We start from the raw sequence: 22,357 nt of genomic DNA, 5'->3' as shown, positions 1-22,357 counted from the left end.
GAGCGATGCATTTCACAGTGACGAGCAGAAGTCTCTCTCTGAATGATATCACAACATGCACAGTCCCTGGCCTGGACAGCACACCCAGGGAAGGCAAGGGCTATCCTGCGCTTAACTTGGAGCAGCAGAGAAGCACAACCATTCTCCCTCACTACCTTCAACTTTTAACCTTTCCTCCTCCCCGTGGCATGAGGGAAGTTGTTCATTCTCTAAGGTAACTACCCTCAAAGACACATTTCTCACTTCACAGCAAATGGAAACCATCAAAAAGGACCAAGCATGGAGGTGTGCACCTGTTATCCTGCTATTCTAGCTATGCAAGAAGCAGAAGTAGAAGGATAGTGGTCCTGGGTTGGGCTGGGCAAAAGCAGTATCTTGTTTCAAAAGTAAGCAGAGCAAGTGAGTACCAGTGGCTCATATCTGTAATCGTAGCTACTCAGGAAGCTGAGATCTGAAGATAGTGGTTCGAGACCAGCCCAGGAAGGAAAGTATGTGAGAATCTCAATCTCTAATTAACAACAAAAAGCTTGAAGTGGAGCTGTGGCTCAAGTGGTAGAGCATTAGCCTGAGCAAAAAAGCCCAAGGACAGTGTCCAGGCTCCAGAACTGGCACCAAAAACAAACAAAAACATCAACAACAACAAAAAATACCAGAGCAAAATGTGCTAAAGGGTCGGGTGCCAGTGGCTCACGCCTGTAATCCTAGCTACTCAGGAAGCTGAGATCTGAGGATCATGGTTCAAAGCCAGCCTGGGCAGGAAAGTCTGTGAGACTCCTATGTTCAATTAACCACCAGAAAACCGGAAGTGGCACTGTGGCTTAAGTGGTAGAATGCTCGCCTTGAGTTGAAAAGCTGAGACAATGCCCAGGCCCAGAGTTCAAGCCCCACAACTAACAGAAAAAAAAAGTGCTAAAGGCATGGCTGAAGTAGAAGAGTCCCTGTCTGAACCAATAAGGCACTTGCCTAGCAAGTACAAAGCCCTGAGTTCAAACCCTAGTACCACAAAAACATAAAGCAAAAAAAAACAAAACAACAACAAAAAAACCAAATTTGCCCATTTACAGGAAGTAGTTAGACAGAGTAAAGCTGAAAGAAGAATTTGTGAGAAAAAATTCCATCCACAAACTCCCCTTCTGGCTCCACTTTAGAAACAAGATGTCATCAATCCATTTGGCTGCACTACAGGGTTGTTTTTTGTTTTCAGAATTGTTATTATAAAGGTGATGCACAGCGGGGTTACAGTTACACCAGTCAGGTAAAGAGTGCATTTCTTTTTGGACAGTGTCACCCCTTCCCTTGCTCTCCCAGTTTTTCCCTCCTGCCCCCACCCATAAGTTTGTACATCTGTTTTATCTCATTTACAAGGCAGGCTACCTTTCACTGAGAAGCTCCAGTTTTGTGCAAAATTCAGGAAGAAGGGCAGATCTAATAGCCTAGTGTATATCTGCCTTGAAGGCACAGAATCTAAGTGATACAGCTATTTTAATCATGTCATCCTTTTTACCAATTTGTCAGGCTTTTAAAAGGAAGTTTGCATTCTTCCTGCATGACCGATCATCACTTTTTTTTTTTTTTTTTTGGTTGTGGGGCTTGAACTCTGGGCCTGGGCGCTGTCCCTCAGCTCTTCAGCTCAAGGCGAGCGCTCTACCACTTGAGCTGTAGCGCCACTTCCGGTTTTCTAGTGGTTTATTGGAGATAAGAGTTTCACGGACTTTCCTGCCCAGGCTGGCTTTGAACCGCGATCCTCAGATCTCAGCCTCCTGAGTAGCTAGGATTACAGGCGTGAGCCACCGGCGCCCGGCCCGATCATCACTTTTTAAAAAATCAGTTTGCTGAAGAACCAATGGGAGCCTCTTCCAGAATAATCCAGCCCAGCCAGCCCTGCATGGTGTGGCAGTGCTGTAACTTGGCAGGGAAGGCGCCTAATGACAGTGCTTCATCCCAAGGAGCGCTTTTCCCCATGCCAGAAACACAATTGGTCGGGGCTACTGCAGAATACCAGAGTGAGCTCCGACTGAATCCATCCAGGATGGAATCCTCATTGCTCTGCTTGAAAACAGAGGATAGCAATTTCACTTCCCAAATGCTGCCAGCTTCCGGTTTCCTAACTCACATGCGCCCTGGGGGCTTCCCGTTTCTAGCATTGGGACTCCTGGCGGTGAACCAGGAACTGCACTTAGCTTCCCCTTTCTTGGGACCATCTTTGGGAGTCTGATCCTTTTTCTGATGGGAAACTAGCATATACAAGGGGTTGCTGCTAAACAGGTAAGAGACACTAACAGTCACACCACATAAAAGAGGCATCATATCAACTCTCATTCTCATCTAGGTCACTAGAGCTAGACGCAAATACTTAAAGGTACAGGACCAGCTGGGCGCCAGTGACTCATACCTGTAACCCTAGCTGCTCAAGAGGCTGAGACCTAAGGATCATGGTTCAAAGCCAGCCTGGGCAGAAATGTCCCCATGAAACTCTATCTCCAATTAACCACTCAAAAACCGGAAGTGGCACTGTGGCTTGAGTAGTATAGTCTTGAGCACAGAGAGGCTCAGGGACAGCGCCCAGACCTTGAGTTCAAGCCCCATAACCAAAAATAAAATAAAATAAAACACAGGACCATGAAGGATCTTCAGGGTTCTGACTGCCAGGGTTTGAATAGCAACACACAGGCAAGGGGAGAAAAGGAACCCTTAGCAACTGACGAGAGTCTGGGAAGCAAGCTACTGGGGTGCGGGAGTGGGGGTGCAGCTAAATGACTGCTAATGCAGAATAAGGTATCCCGAAGAGGTCCGTACAAAGGCTCCCTCAAAGTACAAAGTTCGCATTACCGGTGCAAGCTGGGCAGCAAGCAGCGCCCTGCGCATCATGGAGCTGCTCATGACTACGCTTTCCCCCAAACGGGGGCAATCCACAGTCATTTAAAGAACTACTGCCACTGAAACTTTTGAGAGGAAACTGAGGGCTGGAAGTGACTAGAAACAACTTATGCTGTTGGCAAAGGATCATCAGCTACTGTCCTGTCACTGGAGAGAGCCGAGGCCCTGGGCTTGGGCAACTCACTGAAGCACATGTGCCTTATGAGCTGAGAACGTTAAGGCCATGAGGGAAAACTTGGTCTTATTTCATGAGATTTCTACATCAAGGTGGTAAAAGAAAATGGAGTTAAAACAACTGAGCAGATAAATTAAAGGAATCACAGGTGGTAAGGCCCAGTAAGGAAACTGGGCCATGTTCTGGACCAACACCCCTAACATTGAAGACGTGACAGGGTTAAGTACGGTTGCTCTCAGTCTACAACACTCACGCCTCCCTGGCTTGTGTAGCTACCTATACAGAAAGAGAGGCACTGAGTCATGTACCAGGCCGCTAAGCCCAGGCGTGAAGTGGTGACCAGTGCAGCCTCGGTTCTGAAAAAGGGGACTGACCTTTATTTGTCCAGTCTGGCATCGCAGGAAATCTGCTAGGCAGAGGTTACAAAGAGATCCCGCAGACTACCCTAGTAAGCTCTCACCTCTCCTCCTTCTCTGAAGGAAACAAAGACTCCAGCAGAGGCCAGGCTGGAACGGGGCTGTTTCTCAGGACCCCACTGCCACCATGACCTTTCTCTAGGACCCAAGAAGCTGTGCCTCTGCCCAGCCGGGTTTTTCACGTAGAATGGGAGAAGGGACCAAGAGGAAGGCTCGGAGAAGATACCGCCACCGCCACCGCCACCGCCACCCAGGGCCACAACTGAGGCGACCGGTGTGCACACAGGAAAGGCCTGCACTAAGGGAAAAGGAGTGTGAACAATCGGAGGACACTGGCATTACCAACCACACAGCACTCAGCTCAGCTCGGGCCAGTCAGCCCCACACCTGTCTACCAGCCTGCCTGGCTTCCCCGCCTCAGTCTCCCCCACGCCTACCACCTTCTGTGAAGAGCTGTACTGGGACTGTGATGAAGCTCCTGGTCTCTGTGCCTCATTTTACGGATTGCCTTTGTGCTGTTTCATTTCGTTTTTGTGGTACTTTGATTGAATCCGGTTCTTCACAAATGTTAGGCCGTGATCTACCACTTGAATTACACTCCCAGCCCTTGGCTACATGGTGTATTTTTGCCCAGGCTGTCCTTGAATTTGTGATCCTCTTGATCTCCCTCCAAGCAGCTGGGATTACATGCATGTGCCACTGCACCCAGCTGATTGGTTTTTCTGTATGGCTAACCTACAGGGTTCAGGTTTCTGGGGGGTTTTGGAGGGAGGGAGATGGTACTGGGAATTGAACTCAGGACCTCATGTTTATAGGCTGATACTCTACCACTTGAGCAAAGCCAAACCCCAGCCCTTTTTGTTTGATTATTTTTTCATATAAGGTCGTGAGTTTATGTCTGGGCTGGCCTCAATCACAATCCTACTATTTATGTTTCCCATACAGTGAGAGAACAAGCATGAGCCCTCAGGCCCACCTTCTATTGAGATAACAGCGTGAACTTTCTGCCCACTTGAATGCTCCCTACTCTCTGCCTCCCAAACATGGGAGACATGAGCCTGTGCTCAGGCATGAGCGCGGCACTCAGCATGGGCTGTTATAAACAGGATGATGGAAAAAGAATTGACTAAGATTGAACACAGAGATTTGTATAACATAGTTACTGAAATGGCTTTTCTCTTGGATTTCTAATTTCTTTTTTTTTTTGGGGGGGGGGGGGGGGTCCAGTCGTGGGGCCTGAACTCTGGGCCTGGGCGCTGTCCCTCAGCTCTTCAGCTCAAGGCTAGCGCTCTACCACTTGAGGTACAGCGCCACTTCCAGCTTTTTTCTTTTTGCTTCTGTGGTGCTGAACCCAGGGCCTCAGGCATGCAAGGCAAGCACTCTACCACTGAGCCACCTTTCCAGCCCTGGATTTCTAATTTCTGAATACTTAAGTATTTTCCGTTTAATGGAAAAATAGAAATCTTGTCCCAAGTGGGATGTTCAGCTCCCAGGACAGGGTGGCAGGGGGAGCTGCCTGCTATTTTGTGGCTCCTGGAAGTAACAGCATTGCTCCTCATTCCAGAAAACGTGGCTGATAGGCAGCTCCTGACTCTGTGAAGCTGCCATTCATGGTAACCGCACTCCACCCAGTAAAACATGCTGGAGCTCACAGCCATTCTTTAACAGAAAAACTGCAAGAGTCACCCCTAACACCACTACACAGGCCCAACACCTTTGTCCTGACGTTACTAACAACAGCACAGAACACATTTAGCTACATAAAGACCACAGATTAAAAGAGAGTAGTACTTACAGTACCATGGGATATGGTCAGAAAACCATTTTTAACTGAGCATTTCCTTTTCTGCCACACTTTTCGGATCCTTAGAGGGGAAGCAGGAAAACAAGAAGAGTTTAGACATTTCAGACACGGGAGACAATGAACATACACACATTTCAACTCTAGCACTAGTGTCACCAGGTTCACCTACCCATCGCTTTTCTTGTAGAGGCTGCCATTCCGCTCTGTTCCGTGTTCTTTGTTTCCCTGAGGCTGATGTAAGCTATAAGCTGTACTCTGGCGCATTTGTGAGTCCTGAAAAATGGTCAAGAAATTGCTTTATAAGGTATCGCCTAGGTCTCAATAGACAAAACAAAAAATGTCTATATGTGTTTTTAAATTAGAAATTTTCCTCCTTTTCACTATATCACAAAGGGGCATAAAATCTATTATCTAGGAGCTCATGAAAGCCATTTTTCAGGATAGAGACAAAGTGTCAAAAATCATCATGTCCAGTGTTGGGGTTGTGTGGCTCTAGTGCTTGCCTGGCATCACAAGGGGCTTGGCTCCATCCCTGCCTCTGGAAGAAAGGGGGCGGGGGGGGGGGGGGAATAGTGACACAGCATCCAGGAGGCAGATGTCATTTCCTGCCTCTTACTACAGACAAGCTACTCAGGCTTTCTGCCTGCTTCCTTCTTGGACAATAGGAAAACCAGACCCAGAAAGACAGTAAATACAGTCAGAATTAAACATAAATACCAGCTCCTAATGGTATCAGCCTAGCAATCCACTGCTTACCTATTTATCTTAAGAACTGGGGCTGATACTAAAGCAAACTGCTCCAACTACATAGACAACCATCCATGAGGCAGCTGAGAACTGACGGAGTCCAGCTCACTAGGAAACTCCAGCCTAAGCACTTAGAGCAAGACCAGGGACCAATCCCTAAAGCTAGAGTCCCATGTCTGGCCTCCAACAGGAGGTCAATTGGTGCTTAACAAATGATCAGGTGAGCCAATCTGAGAGTAGAAGGGGCTACCAAGACCAGCTGGAAAATCTGGCAGATCTGAAGGGAGTAAGAAGAAAGCCAGACACGGACAATTCCAGAAAGACTGAGAGCCCTCCCTTTTGCCCCCACCCCCAGTTTATTTCCTAACTGAAGAAACAGACACAGAATGAAAGCAGGTGATCTACTCAGGGTTCAGAGCTCCTGAAAGCAAGTGCAGAGTATGAGATGGAGTCAGACCAGGGTGCTCCCCCGGCTGTCCTGAGACAGGAGGGCCAGGCTCCGCACAGCCCCCAAGAAGATGACTATTCCCGGATTCTGAGCACATGCCCAGAGAGGAGGGGACTGATGCATGAAAATCAGTGACCTGAACCCAGAATAATACTCAAGAATCAAAGAGTCCAACAGAGAAACCAAAGAGAAAGAAAGTTTGGAAGAGTTGTAAAGATGTGGGCAAGCAATGGAAGAGAACAGCGAAGTGTCTGAGAGAGAGGCATATGGAGGGGCAGACGGGGCCACTATGTAAGGAGGCAGCGGTGGTCCTGTAGCCAGAAGACAGGAGACAGCTTGGCAGGCAAGATCGAAGCGTAGATTTCAGTGCTCCATTCATGATGGTGTGAAAGAAGATTCTGAAGCACAGCAGTATTTATATTTGATGAGACCTAATCTATGTACTGTTTATTTTGTTATTTGTACCTTAGGGATCAAATATAAGAAACAATCACCTAATCCAAGTTCATGAAGTCTATGTCTATACATCGCTTTTAAGAGTTTAATAATCCATTATCAGGGAGTGTGTGTGTGTGTGTGTGTGTGTGTGTGTGTGTGTGTGTGTGTGTGTGTGTGTGTGTGTGTGTGTGTGTGTGTGTGTGTGTGTGTGTGTGTGTGTGTGTGTGTGTGTGTGTGTGTGTGTGTGTGTGTGTTGTTTTTGCTTTTGGTGCCATTCCTGGGGTTTGAACCCAGGGCCTGGACTCTATCCCTGAGCCTTTTTGCTCAAGGCTAGTGCTCTACGACTTGAGCTACAGCTCCACTTCCAGATTTTTGGTAGTTAACTGAAGGTAAGAGTCTCGGAATTTCCTATGTGAGCTGGCTTTGAACCCTGATCCTCAGATCTCAGCCTCCTGAATTATTTGGATTACATAAGCCACTGGTGTCCAGCTTGAGTTCATTTTTGATTATGGTACGAGATGTTTCCCATCTGTGCTTCTGCTTGTGGCCATCCTGTCATCTTAGCTGCATTGTTGGAACGCTTGTCCCCATTCCGGAGCCTTGCTGAAAAGTCACTGGCCACAAAGGCTTTATTTCTGAGCTCCTTCTGTTTCTCTGATCTGTGTGTATCCATATGTCAACTCACATTGCCATGGTTATTACAGCTTTGTCAGACCTGAAATCAGGACATGTGAGTCCTCCTCCAGCATTGATTTTCTCTTTTTAAGACTGTCGGCTATTCTTGGTCCCTCACATTTCTGAATGAATTTCATAATCAGTTTGTCAATTTCTATAAAAAGGCAGGTGGGATCTGGATGGCAATTGTGCTGCAGTGATAGATCGATTTGGGAGTATGGTCACTGCCACATGTCAAGCCAGATCCACAAATAGGAATGTGTGGCACTATTTGTTTCTGCAGTACTGGGGTTTGAACTCAGGCCCTTCTGCTTACTAGGCAGGTGCTCTATCACTTGAGCCACATTCCCAGCCCCATCACTGACTTTTCTAAACTCTGCCACACACATGCAACAACTCTGGAAAAAAAACAAAAACCTTTTACTGGGGTGTCAGTAGTGTGTTAAGAAACTCTCCAATACCAAGCTTGACAACTGACTCCGAAATAAGCAGATCTCACATGGGAGAAACTGCTTCACTTTCTACAGGCATGTTCTGTAGCATGCAGGCCTGTGGACCCAGAGTGAGCTTCTCACTCACGGGGTAGGATACACCCAGAATCCACATTTCCCAAGAGGGCAGATTGGAGAACTAGAGATGTGCAGCAAATCCAGCTTTCACCGTTGCCAGAAATAATGTAGTAGAGGGGTAACAAAAGCGTGCTCACCTCATTGACTCTACGAAAGACTAAAAATAAGCCTGCCAAAAGACTCAGCTGAACTGGATGTACTGCTATATACCTGTAATCCAAGAACTCAGGAGATAGAGGCAGAAGATCTCAAATTCCAGGCCAGCAGGAGCTACAAAGTGAGATCTTGTCTTAAACAACAAACAAACAACAACAAAAACCCATGATTTAGACCTGTAATCCTAGCTATTCAGGTGACTGAAATCTAAGGATTACTATTTGAAGCCAGCCCAGAAAATTTAGTCTGTGAGACTCTTATTGCCAATTAACCATCAGAAAACGGGAAGTGGCCTTGTGGCTCAAAATGGCAGGGCACTAGCCTTGAGCCAAAAACAAAACAACACAAACAAACAAACAAAAAAAACCCTCAGGAACGGTGCCCAGGCCCTGAGCTCAAATCCCATCACCACCACCACCAACAACAACAAAACCAAATCAGAAAGACTTGACTTCACGAATAATGTCTACTAATTGGAGGAAAAGTCACCTTGTAGGTGACATCAGTGAAGGCTTACGGCTGGGTGCTCATGGCTTTCATACCAGGGAGAACCAACCAGGTCTCAGGACTTTACAAGCATCAGTGTATGAAGACTAGGTGGTTCTCTGGGGAACATAAAAATCCTATCAGCATCCACGTACCCTCCATCCAGTGACACATTCTCAGACACTAGACACCACCTGTGTCTTGACTTTTAGGTAGCTCCCAGGTCCTGCCAGGAGTCTCCTAGATGAGTAATGATTCTATACCTGAAGTTCAGGTACATGGACTATGCTGCGGACCTCACAGATTGTACGCAAGCCCTGAGCTGAGACTCTACAAAGTCCTAAAAACTTTTACACCTGTCCTCCTCTCATAAAGTCCGTTCAGATGATTCCGTGAGCAGTGGCCTGCAGAGGGGGGCACTTCTCAGGCGGAAGATTTCTCTGCTGAGGAGGGGCTATGAGGTCTGGCTCATCTCAGCGTGGAAGGCACGGCGGATGGCGGGAGCCAGCAGCAGTGTTCTCAAGTCTCAAGAGCCCTCTCCGTTGTCTTGGGGCAATTTCTGAAGACTCTAATACAAGGTGTTGAAGTCATGTGGCACTCACTGAAAGAACAGGCTTGGAGAAGCACAGACCTGAGGGCCACCTGGCGGCACAGCACTGAGCGAGCTGCAGCACGTGCCCCATCCCCTCTCTCTTGGACTCAAGTTGTGAATGTGGGCCCATCAGACGTACACTGAGAGGTCGCACTGGTGATGCCAAGTGCCAGAAAGAATCATGAAATGTCAGGCAAGCAGGCAGTGCCTGGGCCTGGAGAGGAGCATTAATTATCACTCCACCCCCAAATGAGAGGTCGGTGGGCAACAGTGATGCCGGCTAGATGCGGGGCGGGAGGAATGAGAAGTAGGATGGGGGAATTTGGCCCAGAAATCTGTTCACCACCTGAGAGCTCATTGCTTGCTGAGCAGATGAACTGGTACCTGTTCATTACGATGGAGCCGAGAGCCTGACAGGACGTTTTTCTCAAATCTTGCACCAGCTCTCTGTGGCTGACGCAGGCACAGGAGATCGAAGTGTGGCGAGGTCCAGGACCTGACCACTACGGTGCTGGTAGATGAGGAAGACACGGGCGCCAGCTCTTCTGCTCCACTAGACAGATGCTGGGCAACCTCTGGTCCTGGACAGAAGTGGTCCACATGGCCCAGCTGCCACAACTGTAGCAACCCCTGTCATCCTCCAAAGCCGCTGCTCAGACCTCATCGCTGGCTGTCATTCCCACAGCACCTGGGCTCAAGCTGCCAGCTGGACTCAAGCTGCCAGCCAGGGCAAAGGACCTCTCCCCCCCCCCCCCCCCCCGCCCACTGCTTTCCCTGCCCCACCCCCGACTGTGGGCTCCTGAAGAGGTGGGAGGTGCACCGGCATTGTTCTGTTGAGTGTGGGCATGAGCAATGCCTAGTGCAGAGTGAGCACGGAAAGAAGAGCAGCAGAATGTGTGGACCGATGGTGAGTCCTACATCCCCAGGCGCAGGAGCAAGCGGGGCTGCTATGCCCTCGGCAGGGAAGGCGGAGATTCAGCGATGCCCGAGGTGAGCATGACACTGCTCATAAATCCAGACCGGAAAGCTGAGGTGAGGGGAAGACCGTGGAGGGGGGACAGACTTTCCAGCCACGCTCCACCACACAGGGATGCCTGGAAAGGAGAAGAGCTGGCCAAGAGAAGAAGTAGCCATGAGGCCAGAGTGGAAAAAGCCCTGAGGTTTTAGCACTTAAGGCTTTGCAACCCAGAACCTTGAGTCTAACCCTTCCCCACCAGCACAAGTCCAGGCTCTCAGTGCCACATGGAAGGACTGGCCCACACCACAGCGGACACACCAGAGCAAAACCCAGAGAACGCACATGGGTGGACACGGGAGGAGGAAGGCGAACGTCAGGCTGACATGGAGAAACACGAAAAGCAGCTCTGAACGGTTTTAACTTTGTAGGGGGATCTTTCCTGAAAATCAAGCGTGAGGATACAGAAACTCTTGTTCATTTATACAACTTTTCAACTTTTCTCTAAGTCGGAAAACTGGGGACATCACAATAACACCCTCTACAGAGAGCAGAAAACCTCAAGAACAAAATATGACTTTGGGAGATGGGAGATATACTAGAATCCTAAATGGCTCAGGCTCGAAATCTAAGTACAGCCAGGGCTGACAAAGCAGAGCACTGAAAGCACCACCCTGCGCAGCTGCTCTCCTCATCCAGCATCAGTGACGCTGGGATTTACGGATGGAAACACCACCAGTGGCTGTGGACCACCATCAAGTAGACACGTCACCGAACTTTCATGAACCATTACCATACACGGCACAGAATTTTCCTCACACTGCATAAAAAACACCCATCAGCATCCGCTTTCTATGTCGCAGAGGAGAGAGAATCCCAGTGAAAAGGAAGGAGAGAAAACAAAATATTCCAGGCCCGCTGGAAGGTGAGCGAAACAAGACAGAGTCCCAATCCTGACAATCACTTTAAAACATGTCAACCTTAACTGATTCACGTTTGCTTATCACGCCACCAGTTCACTGGCTGTCCAGTCTACTGAACACCACTGCCAAAAAGCAAGGCAGAAAATGACACACGGGATCACAACCCAATCACAACCAGGAACCTAGAGAACGTGTTCCCGACAGGTGTCACTGGGCACCAAGGGAGGAAAAGGAAGAACCCCCATGCGCCCCAGCTCTGGTCAGTAACCCATCGAACTTCTGGTCCGTGCTGGTATGTCTGCTACATTTTTTTGCAGCTGACAGGACCAGCATTCTCAAACTTCCTAATTCTGCACAGCCACAGACCACCAAGTTGCTCCGACGGCTGCTGACCAGACTGCTCCTCCCCTCCTTCATGGCCTGCTTCCTGCTTGGATCCTCCTTGTCTGACAAAAGGAGCTCTCAACCACCTCCTCGACAATCAGGCCCACACCTGGTACTGCGCCCTCTCCTCTCAATTAGGCCACAACTTTCAAGTTCTTATTCTTATTCCATGTTTGGGAATCTCAAATCCTTAGGTTCTGGATTTCTCTGGAGTGGAAGGAAGAACCTATGCTTTGCATATTTTCTAGAATTACTCATGACCTCTCCCTTAGCTCGCCCTTGTGACCAAGTACCCCTTGCTGACCCCTCGGACAGAGGAGGCCGGAGTCTTTCTCAAGCTGCTCACAGGACAGCTGAGGGAAAGGCATCTTGGGCAGCAAGACACAGACACAGCCTACAAGACACAGGCTGTGTGACAAGCAAGCCAATCACTCTGAATGGGGTTCTAAACCCTTTTAGTAAAATCTTCTATGACAAAAGAGGACAAAGGGCTGCTGACTGTCACGATACATAAAGAGGAAATATATGCTTTTTCAAGCTCATGAACAATGCATGCAAGACTTTCCAAATACTGGGCTACTTACTCTCCTAGACTTCGGTCACAAAAGGTAAGTGCATTTGGGAGAGAAACAACAATATTCAGTTATAGTATAAGAACTTTCAACAAATTGCCAACAGAGAACTTTATATTGTTACCCAGATGCTTATCTAATGGCCGTAAATACATTTAGACACATTCCTTTATTGACAGAGGTGGATTTGTTTAATTCACATAACACCCCGCTGTCAGGACGAGGAGACAGGAGCACTGCTTGAGCACAAGAGTTCAGGGGCAGCATGCGCAACATACTATAATCCTTACCTCAATGGCAATAAAGGAAAAAAATCACATTATAATACTCACTCCATAGTGAGTATACTATTTTAAGTTACCCTTAAAAGTTACCTTTAACTTTTTTAATGAGCTCCAAACCTCATGAATTGTCACTGGTGATGTATGAGCACGTGAAAATGTGCTACGTGAAAATGGAAAAACATCGACAGATGTCTGCTTATCAGATGCAACCATAGGCACAAACTCTAGACATCTCTCTCTCTCTTTTTTAATTTAAATAGAGTCATGTTATGCAGTCCAAGGGCCTGCAAATCAAAATCCACCTGCTTCAACTTCTCAAATGCTTGGATTACAAGCATGCATTACCAACCCTAGCCTAACCCTCATACACAGAACACAGTCTCTCTTTGAGAGACTCAGATAGTCACTCAGTTCTGTGCCTATTCCAAAACACAAATTTCACTTATGTCACAGCAGGGCAACACAGGGGCATGGCAAATGCACAAATGGAAGCGGTCAATGTGCCAGGAATGAGAAAGATCCCCATCCAGCCAATGAGGTCCACTGCCTGGAAGCAGGTGCTTCCCCTGAAGCAGACGTGTTTAAAAAAAGGTAGTTCACAAAACTCAATTGTAAAACAATGTTTGGATGCTTCCTGTCGGTCCCAGAGTGAACTGCAGTTCCCTGGACGACAAGCATCTCACCTTCCTCAGCCCAGAGCCTCCAAGACACAGAGAGCCTTCTATTCTAAATCCCCTCACCTCCTTCTGTTCAACTTGCAAGGCTGATTTCAAAATATCCCGGAGCTGTATTAGCTGCCTTCGTTCTTCATCCTGGGCCTGTTTGATCTTTGAAAATCAAGCAAAGCAGAGAAAAGTTAAGACTGGAACAAAATGCCGTGTGGAGTCGCCGCCGCACTTCTCCAGGAGCCATGACTGCCTCCCTCCTTCCCTCTAGTGGCTCCTGCCATTACAGGGCGTTTCCCTTCTCAACAGCACAGCATGCAAATGTGAAAGCACATAGACTGAAGAAGCCCCCCCGTGGAACTGCTGACCCCATGGAGATGGGACCAGAACAAGCCCCTGATAGAACTGCTGGTCGCACAGAGGTGGCTAACCCACCGCCAGGGAGTGGCTCACCGTGTGAAGGTCTGTGGAGAGGGTTTCAATAGAAGGCTTGAGGCTCTCTACTGCTTTCAGTCCATCCTGGAAAAAACTGGACAGGGAGAGGGGGAGACAGAGAACAGAGATTGTGCTTCAGAGAAGAGTATTTTTTTTTTAAGATGCAGGAAAACTTCTTCAAAGGAAAGTGACTCGAGTCATTATGTAATTCCTGGGAGATATGTAAAGTACCAGGCAAGCCAAGAGCGAACTGCCACTCAAAATCTGGAGAAATGATATAGAAAAGGAACCTCGATAAGCCCAAGGACTTGGGATTTTTTTCGTGACCCACATATTATCAGGCCCCATTTCCAGCTTGTAATGGAAACGGGAGTCTCCTGACAGTGGCAGCTGGGATTTCTATCAGGGACTCTTCCGAGCATCCAAATGGAGAGATGTAAGCCAAAGAACTAGAGAACCTTCTTCAAGAGGCAACAGCCATCTGGACACCAGTGGCACAGCCTATAATCCTAGCTACTCAGGAGGACAAGAGCTAGAGGCTCTTGGTTCAGCACCAGCCCTGGCAGAAAAGTCTTCAAGACTCCAGTTAACCAGCAAAAAGCCAGGCTGGAAACGTGGCTCAAGTAGTAATAGCACAATTGAAGCAAGCATGAGGCCTTGAGTTCAAAGTCCAGTACCAGGAGAGAGAGAGAGAGAGAGAGACAGACAGACAGACAGACAGACAGACAGACAGACAGAGACAGAGAGACAGAGAGAGACAGAAAGACAGAGGGGGGGGAGAGGGGGGGGGTAGGCAGGCACTGGTGGCTCACACCTGTAATCCTAGCTACTCAAGAGTCTGAGATCTGAGGATCGCGATTCAAGGCCAGCCCAGACAGGAAAGTCTGTGAGACTCTTATCTCCAATTAACCACCAGAAAACCATAAGTGGTGCTGTGGCGCAAGTGGTAGAGCTCTCAACTTGAGGTGAAGAGCTGAAGGACAGTGCTCAGGCCCACAGTTTAAGCCTCACAACCAACAAAAAAATAAAAAAACATTTTAAAGAGGTAATAACAGCCAAGTAGAGAAGCAGCAGTATACCAGAAAAAAAACAAGGCAACCTGATGTACACGAACGGCCAGGCTCCATATGCAGAGTAGGAGAGCATGGTTACAGAATGTAAAGCCAAATGCCAACATGATTTTTTTTTTTTTGGCCAGTCCTGGGGCTTGAACTCAGGGCCTGGGCACTGTCCTTGAGCTGCTTTTTGCTCAAGGTTAGCACTCTACCACTTGAGCCACAGAGCCACTTCTGGCTTTTTCTGCTTATATAGTACTGAGGAATCGAACACAGAGCTTCATGCTTGCTAGGCAAGCAATCTACCACTAAGCCACCTTTCCAGCCCCAAACATGAATATTTTTTAAGATTACAACTCAATGTGATGAGGCCACATGATAAAGGATTGAAGGAATATAACAGAAGCTGTACACGTCTTCTGCAGCAACAACTGCTAGTGCTCAGTGCTGTCTCTAACGTACGCTGTACATGTTGGGTGGAAAGAAAGAAGCTACCTACTGGGCTTAGGATGAAGTTCAAACTGGTAAGAGGCCTGGAGTGCCTCTGGGATTTAGCCCACCTGTCTCCAGTCTCGAGCCGCTGCATTTACCACCGTGGGTCATGTGGCTCCAAAGGAAGCGGTGCCCCCCCATTTTTCCTGCCTCAGGCCCCCTGTATCCGCTACTTTCGTTCTCCAAAGGCCTCTAGCTGCAGTGTGCCTACTTCACAGGCTATCCCACTCATTCGTAGCGAAAATATTACCTCATTACGAGGCCTTGCAAAATGCCCCCGTATAAAAGAGATCTCCTTAGTATATTCTCTTAGAATATTTCCTCACTTGCCTCAAAACTTTTTAATGTGATTATTACTGAGCATAAAATTTTCCCATTATATAAACAAACCCTACGTGTGGGAAGGGTATAGTTTCCACAGTGGATGGCACAGGAAGGAAAGAAAGAAAAGAAGGGAGGTTGAGAGAAAGGGGAGCTGCCGACTTCCACCAGCCCAGTGGACTTGGAAGAGACTCCGCCCAGCTCTGGTGATCCAAGTGTTCAGGTGACCTGACATTCCTTTCAAACTAAGCTGTGGCCCTGTGGGACTTCCCCATCCAAGCATGTCGGGAAGAGGGGGATCCCAGGGAGGAGGGCGTAGACAGCACACAGAAAAGGGTATGGCTACAAACCCTGCAGCAAGCTGACAGGACACATCCAGGGTAGGCGAGGCTGTGAGAATGCTCTCACCTAGCTCTTCTGATGTATGCACGGTTCTTTATTTCATTTTTTTTCTGAATATAGACCATGCTCCTGGCCTAGTAACTGTATCAGTGTCACAGTGACCTAGCCGTATATGTGTGCTATGAGGGGCAGAACCACCGTGCCTTTCCGCGCCATCAGTCATGAACTCATCTGGTTCCTGTGCTTTCTTCAATTTTTTCCTTACATCATCATTTCTTTAAGCACTTTAAATTCTGGTGAACAGAAAAGGAGAGGGAAGAACCAGAACATGAGAGAGGGAGGGAGGGAAGGATAGGAAATAGAGGACAATGACCACAGATAGCGGCACCCTGGGGAAGGGAACAGGTGCACATCCTGGCAGCCCTCCCTGCGGTGGGAGGGGGCAGGGTGGCGTCCAGAGCTGAGTCAAGTCTGGTCTCATAAATGACAGTTGCAGTGTTGCACAGGACAGTACGTGGGCTTAAGATGTGGACTCCAAGCTGGGAACTGGTGACTCACACCTGTAATCCTAGCTACTTAGGAGGCTGAAGTCAGTGAATCATGGTTCAAAGCCAGCCCAGGCATAAAGACTCTTATCTCCAGCTGACTACCGAAAAAGCAAAAGTGAAAATGTGGTAGCGTACCAGCCTTGAGCAGAAAAAGCCAAGCAAAAGCAGGAGGCCCTGAGTTTTAGACCTAATACTAGTGCATGTGTGTGTGTGCACTTGCATGCGCACGCACACAAATGCATGCACACACGCACGTGCGCATACACATACGCATACACACACACACACACACACACACAATGTGGGAGCCATCTTTGTTACAGGCTCAGTAGTCTGACTTGTCTATCTGAAAAACCTCCTCAGTCTGATTTTTCAACCCCTTTCTGTCTGTACCCCTCCTTATGAGGTATGCTGTGGAATCCAGGTGCACCTTTGAGACACACACCTACAAAAACAGAGCTTCAAAGAAAAGGAGCCTAAGGGGTGCTTTGCTGACTGTAGCCAGTTGCCATGACGCATGGAAGTCCACAGAGATTTTTCCTAAGGCAAGCCGTTAACATTTCCTCAAGCTTTGTTCAAAGACCTTCCACCATCAGTATTACCAGTTCAGCTGGGCACCAGTGGTGCATGTCTATAGTCCTAGCTACCCAGGAGGCCAAGACTTGGAAGATCTCAAGTTCAAAGCCTGCCTGGGCCAGGACAGAAAAGTCCATGAAATTCCATATCCAACTAACCAAAAACATGTCAGAATAGAGGTGTGACTTAATGGTAGAGCACCCACTGGGAACAAGACCAGCGAAGTCCTGTGCTCAAACTCTGGTCCTGGCGTACACATAAAAAAAAAAAAAAAAAAAAAAAAATTGCCGGGCGCTGGTGGCTCACGCCTGTAATCCTAGCTACTTAGGAGGCTGAGATCTGAGGATCGCGGTTCAAAGCCAGCCCGGGCAAGAGAGACCGTGAGACTCCTATCTCCAATAAACCACCAGAAAACCGGAAGTGGCGCTATAGCTCAAGTGGTAGAGCGCTCGCCTTGAGCTGAAGAGCTGAGGGACAGCGCCCAGGCCCAGAGTTCAAGCCCCACAACCGACAAAAAAAAAAAAAAAATTACCAAACCAAATTGTTCTTTGTTTTTGTTTTTTTTGTCAGTCATGGGGCTTGAACTCTGGGCTTGGGAGCTGTCCCTGTACTCTTCAGCTCAAGAAAAGCGCTATACTGCTTGAGCCACAACGCCACTTCCGGTTTTCTAGTGGTTTATTGGAGAGAAGAGTCTCATGGAGTTCCCGGCCCAGGCTGGCTTTGAACCACCATCCTCAGATCTCAGCCTCCTGAGTAGCTAGGATTACAGGCGTGAGCCACCAGCGCCCGGCCCAAATTGTATTTTCTATTAAACACTGTGTAGCCTGCTTCACCAGATTCTCAAGCCTTTGAAGTATATTCCCTTAGATGCAATCAGTGGTCTCTTCTGGACCTGGTGGTTCCAGGCTGACTCTGCCTCCTCTCCCCCACCCCGGGCCTTTATGCACCATGCTTTGATATCCCATGGGACGCCAGGTGTGCAGAGGGTCTGCAGCAGCCTTGCATGAAACCAAGCTCCTCAGGACTCATCGACGTGGCATCCCAAGTCCATCGAGTGGCAGGCCAGCCTGGGTCTCAGCAGGCATGTGCTCAGGATGGACGCAAGGAGTAAGCCAATTCCACACTTGTGTCTCCTGCTCAGGAGATGACTATCTTATGCTACACCAGGCCGTACCAGGGCTGTCCTAGTCCTAGATTCTAGAGAACAGAACCCTCCTTCTCTAGCAGCACAGGCCCAGAACACAAGTGAAGTACTCTTCAAAGTACTTCAAAAAGCAGAACACAAACATGAGCACACAGCAAAACAATACACAGCTAAGTTGCTCAAAGGGCTCCTAGAACCTGGGTGACACACAGCAGTCTCTCCCATCCGAGGACAACAGCCCATGGAGGCAGCGTGGGCTGGGCAGGCACGCATCAAGCTTCTGGGGCTTCTGGGGCTGAGACTAGAGATACATGATGCGAAACATGGGTCACATGGTGACCCCACAAGTTCCTGGGGTCCCACAGCCAACTCTCAGGCCCCACATTTTATCCTCCAAATGTTAATTTTAAAAGTGGAAGTCTATTCACTAGACACTAGGTTGAAAATGGACTATACGATTTATGGGTGGGAATGACTGGGAGAGAGCAAGGGAAGGTGACATTGTCCAAAAACAAATGTACTCATGACCTGACCTCACTGTAACCCTCGGTGCATCACCCTTGTAGTAACAACCGAAAACAAAAATACAAAATAAACAGAAACTCGTGAAAAAGTGAAAGCTGCCTAACTGACCTGGGGAACACGGAGTGTGAATGTGCACACACACGCACACATGCATGCACGCACACGCGCGCGCGCACACACACACACACACACTCTCATCCAAGAAGGAAGCAGTAGATGATTCGTATTTTAAAAGGTTACTGAGCTCTTGCCCATATAAGGTCAACTCATTCACTTTCCACAAGTGGTCTGTTGCTACCCAACTGATAGTTTGGGCAAAATAAAGAAGAAAAAGGAAATCTCAGAATAGCTTCTTCCTAAAAATAAAATGTCAGCAAGGAAGCGACCCACTTCCTACATTACCTCCTATCAGGTCACTGCTCCTGGAGAACAGAGAGGGGAGGGAGCCTGCGTGCCGATCACATGCAGGGTTTGAGCCTTGTCAAAGCATGCACTTTGAAAATTCTCCATGTGTAGTCCTCCACCCTCTTTTATCCTAGGACGAGCCCGCTCAGCACACAACTGCACAGAAGCAGAGCGGCAGTGAAAATCCACAGCACTCTGTTCAAGGTGACCTCACAAGTCCCTGCGACACACACATGCTAAGTGTGACACACACATGCTAGGTGTGACACACAAGCTACGTGTCCACATCATGCCCTGGAGATGGAAACAAACAGATGACACAGCCTTCCTACGAGTGAACAGGTCCTCGGTGGACAGAGACACGGAGGAGGGCTCCATCCAGGCGACCGCAGAGGACACTGCAGAGGCCCAGGTCAGCAAAACAAGACTGTCATGGCACTCAAGATCCAGGAGCTGGGCCCCAGGGGAAAGCAGAGCTGGTAACGACCCAAAGGAACATGAGGACATTCGAGGAAAAGGAACGATGTGTGTGCAACAAGACACCACAGCCTGGGGAAAGGCCCATTCAGAAGGTGAGGGGACAGGTGTGTTGCAACCTGACCTCTGAAAGAGTTCTCAAGCCACCCACGTGTGCACTCATGCTGGGCTGACCAGTCCAGCTGCGCCATCATCTTTACACTGCCCTGGGCACCAGCCAGGTACCTCAGCAATAGCTCACATCCACTCTTGTTCCATCTGTTCCTTCTTGCTACACCACAGCCTGTGCCTTTTCACAGACTCAGTTCAGTGTCCGCTCGTGGGACTCCTACAAGTCTGTCCAATAATCCTGAGGTCCACAAGGGAAGAACTTCGGTTTTCTGCCTTCTTGGATCACCAGACCCTCAAGCAGGCCCTGGCAACCACAGGAACTCTGAGGAAGTGAATCCTACACTCAAAACTATCCCGGAGGCTGGGGCCGGGGGCTCACTTCTGTAATCCTAGCTACTCAGAAGGCTGAGATCTGAGGATGGCGGTTGAAAGCTAGACTGGACAAGAAAGTCTGCGAGACTCTTGTCTCCACTAAACTACCCAAAAAAGCTCTGAGTGGAGCCGTGGCTCAACTGGTAGAATGTTAGCCTTGAGCAAAAGCTCAGGGACAACACTCAAGCCCTGGGTTCAAGTCCTAAGACAAGAACTGCCCTTCTCAAAAAAAAAAGGAGTACACACACACACACACACACACACACACACACACACACACACACTCCTTATCTCTGGGCTCCTGCTCATAGGTCATAGCGCACATGTCTCTTGAAGAGGCCTGCAGGGAACTCAAGAAGTATCAGTGCCAGGCACTGGGTCTGTCTTTGGAAAACGTAACAGTGAACAAAACAGAAAATTAGGAGAAGTAAAAACCTAACCCTAAATCAAGTTTTTCTCTCTGATTTACATACTTCAGAACAATTTTTAGAAACACCCAATGTTTTTCTTTTATTTTGTTTTTGAGAAAAGTCTTGCTATGCATCCCAGGCTGGCCTTGAACTCTTAAGTCTGTCTGTCTCCTGAAAATTGGGCTTATGGGTACGTACTACTATGCCCAGCTGTCAACATCTATTCTTTGTTCCAACTCCCCAACTTTATTCTCCCAGCAGAACTATGCCCATATTGCGCATCACTGTATCTTAGTACCTCCCCTGGAGTCTGACACAAACACATGTGGTGAACAGTGGTCAGGTGTGTGAATGAGCCATGGGGGTGTCTATCCAGTGACTTCCAGGTCAGGCAGCAGAAACGATAAATCAGACTACAAGGGACTGATGGCTGGGGAAAGCTGAGTACAGTAGCACTTCAGCACACAAGTTTCTCTCTACTCTGACCGTCTTCTGCTTTCATCATCATTGGTTCTACAGGATCAGTGATAGATGAGAGAATTTTCTCAATACCCTGTATGAACACCTCATTTCTCTTCTAATAAAGATATCTGAGATGATGGGGTAAAATCAAACAAATTTGGCAATCACTGTAAATTTTTTTATATCACACATACTTCCACTTTAGTTGAAATGTAATCCTCAAACCGCACAATTAGCTATTTCGAACTGTATGGTGTAATATTCACTGACTATTCTCACCAAGTTGTACAATCAGCACTAACACCAGAATGTTTACATGATCCAAAAAGGCACCCCCACACCCATTAGTGGTCATTCCCATTTCTTCTTTTGCTCAGGCTGTGGCAAACACTAATCTGCTTCTGCTCCCTATGAATTCACTTATTCCAACTTGTCAAATACCCGGAGTCTCACAGCACGTGGCCTCTGGGCTCCCTTCCCTGGCATGCGCACGCTCCGTCCGGCCTTCCATTCCTCCCCCATGGGTTTCTAAGTGTGTGCACTCCTCCGCACAGCACTACTGTCTGTCAGGAGCCGCCACTCACAGAGAAGCATTCAAACACTCTGAAGAAGAGGAGACTTACTTGCACTGGGCATGGAAGTATTTGATGAGATTTTGGAGTAAATCCACTCCTTTTTTGATCTTGATTTCATTGACCTTCAGCAGATACTGTCCAGAAACAAAGAGCGATCATCAGAGAAATGAATAGAATATGAACTTAACAGAAGTTTCAGAAAGACAGGTTATTTCTCCACTTATTTTATGTCTTTTACAAAAGGCAAAGTGCCTAGCACATTTAATACCACCACCACCTCCTCCTCCTCCACCACCACCACCTCCTCCTCCTCCTCCTCTTCCTTCTTCTTCTTTTTTGATCCTGGGGCTTGAACTCTGGACCTGAGCACTGTCCCTCAGCTCTTCAGCTCAAGACGAGTGCTCTACCACTTGAGCCATAGCACCACTTCAGGTTTTCTGGTGGCTTATTGGAGACAAGAGTCTCACAGACTTTCCTGCCCAGTTTGACTTTGAACTGAGATACTCAGATCTCGGCCTCTTGAGTAGCTGGGATTACAAGCATGAGCCACCGCCACCCAGACTTAATATCTTCTGATGCTATAATTAAATGTTTCTTTTAGGGGCTGGGAAGGTGGCTCAGTGGTAGAGCGCTTGCCTTGCATACGAGGCCCTGGGTTTGATTCCTCAGCACCACATAAGCAGAAAAAAAAAAGCCAAAAGTGGCACTGTGGCTCAAGTGGTAGAGTGCTAGCCTTGAGCTGAGGGACAGCGCCCAGGCCCAGAGTTCGGGCCCCACGACTGGACCCCCCCCCCAAAAAAAAATGTTTCTTTTAGAGCCATCTTAACTGTCAAAAGTTTAAGAGCCAAGAACTCATCAGACACTCTACAGTACCTTGCCGGGACAAGGTCTCACCCGGGCTACACAGAGGGAGCAGGGCAGCTGGGCTGAATGCAATTTCT

The 22,357-nt window shown here is 48.2% G+C and overlaps 1 protein-coding gene across 2 annotated transcripts in view; it reads right to left on the bottom strand.

The window, feature by feature from the left end:
- Positions 1–22,357, bottom strand: part of Asap2 (ArfGAP with SH3 domain, ankyrin repeat and PH domain 2) — a 154,625-nt gene that overhangs the window by 43,328 nt on the left and 88,940 nt on the right. For both annotated transcript variants that reach the window (XM_042680742.1, XM_042680743.1), the window contains exons 7-11: positions 21,465–21,550; positions 13,620–13,695; positions 13,242–13,328; positions 5,442–5,545; positions 5,264–5,333 (exon numbers count right to left, since the gene is read on the bottom strand). In XM_042680742.1, coding sequence (XP_042536676.1) covers positions 5,264–5,333; positions 5,442–5,545; positions 13,242–13,328; positions 13,620–13,695; positions 21,465–21,550 — 423 coding nt within the window. The remainder of the gene's footprint in view (positions 1–5,263; positions 5,334–5,441; positions 5,546–13,241; positions 13,329–13,619; positions 13,696–21,464; positions 21,551–22,357) is intronic.

The sequence above is a fragment of the Dipodomys spectabilis genome, unplaced genomic scaffold (genome assembly GCF_019054845.1).
Source record: "Dipodomys spectabilis isolate Male_0828 unplaced genomic scaffold, ASM1905484v1 ptg000066l, whole genome shotgun sequence".
NCBI lineage: Eukaryota > Metazoa > Chordata > Mammalia > Rodentia > Heteromyidae > Dipodomys > Dipodomys spectabilis.
This window is presented reverse-complemented; position numbering and strand designations above follow the sequence as displayed.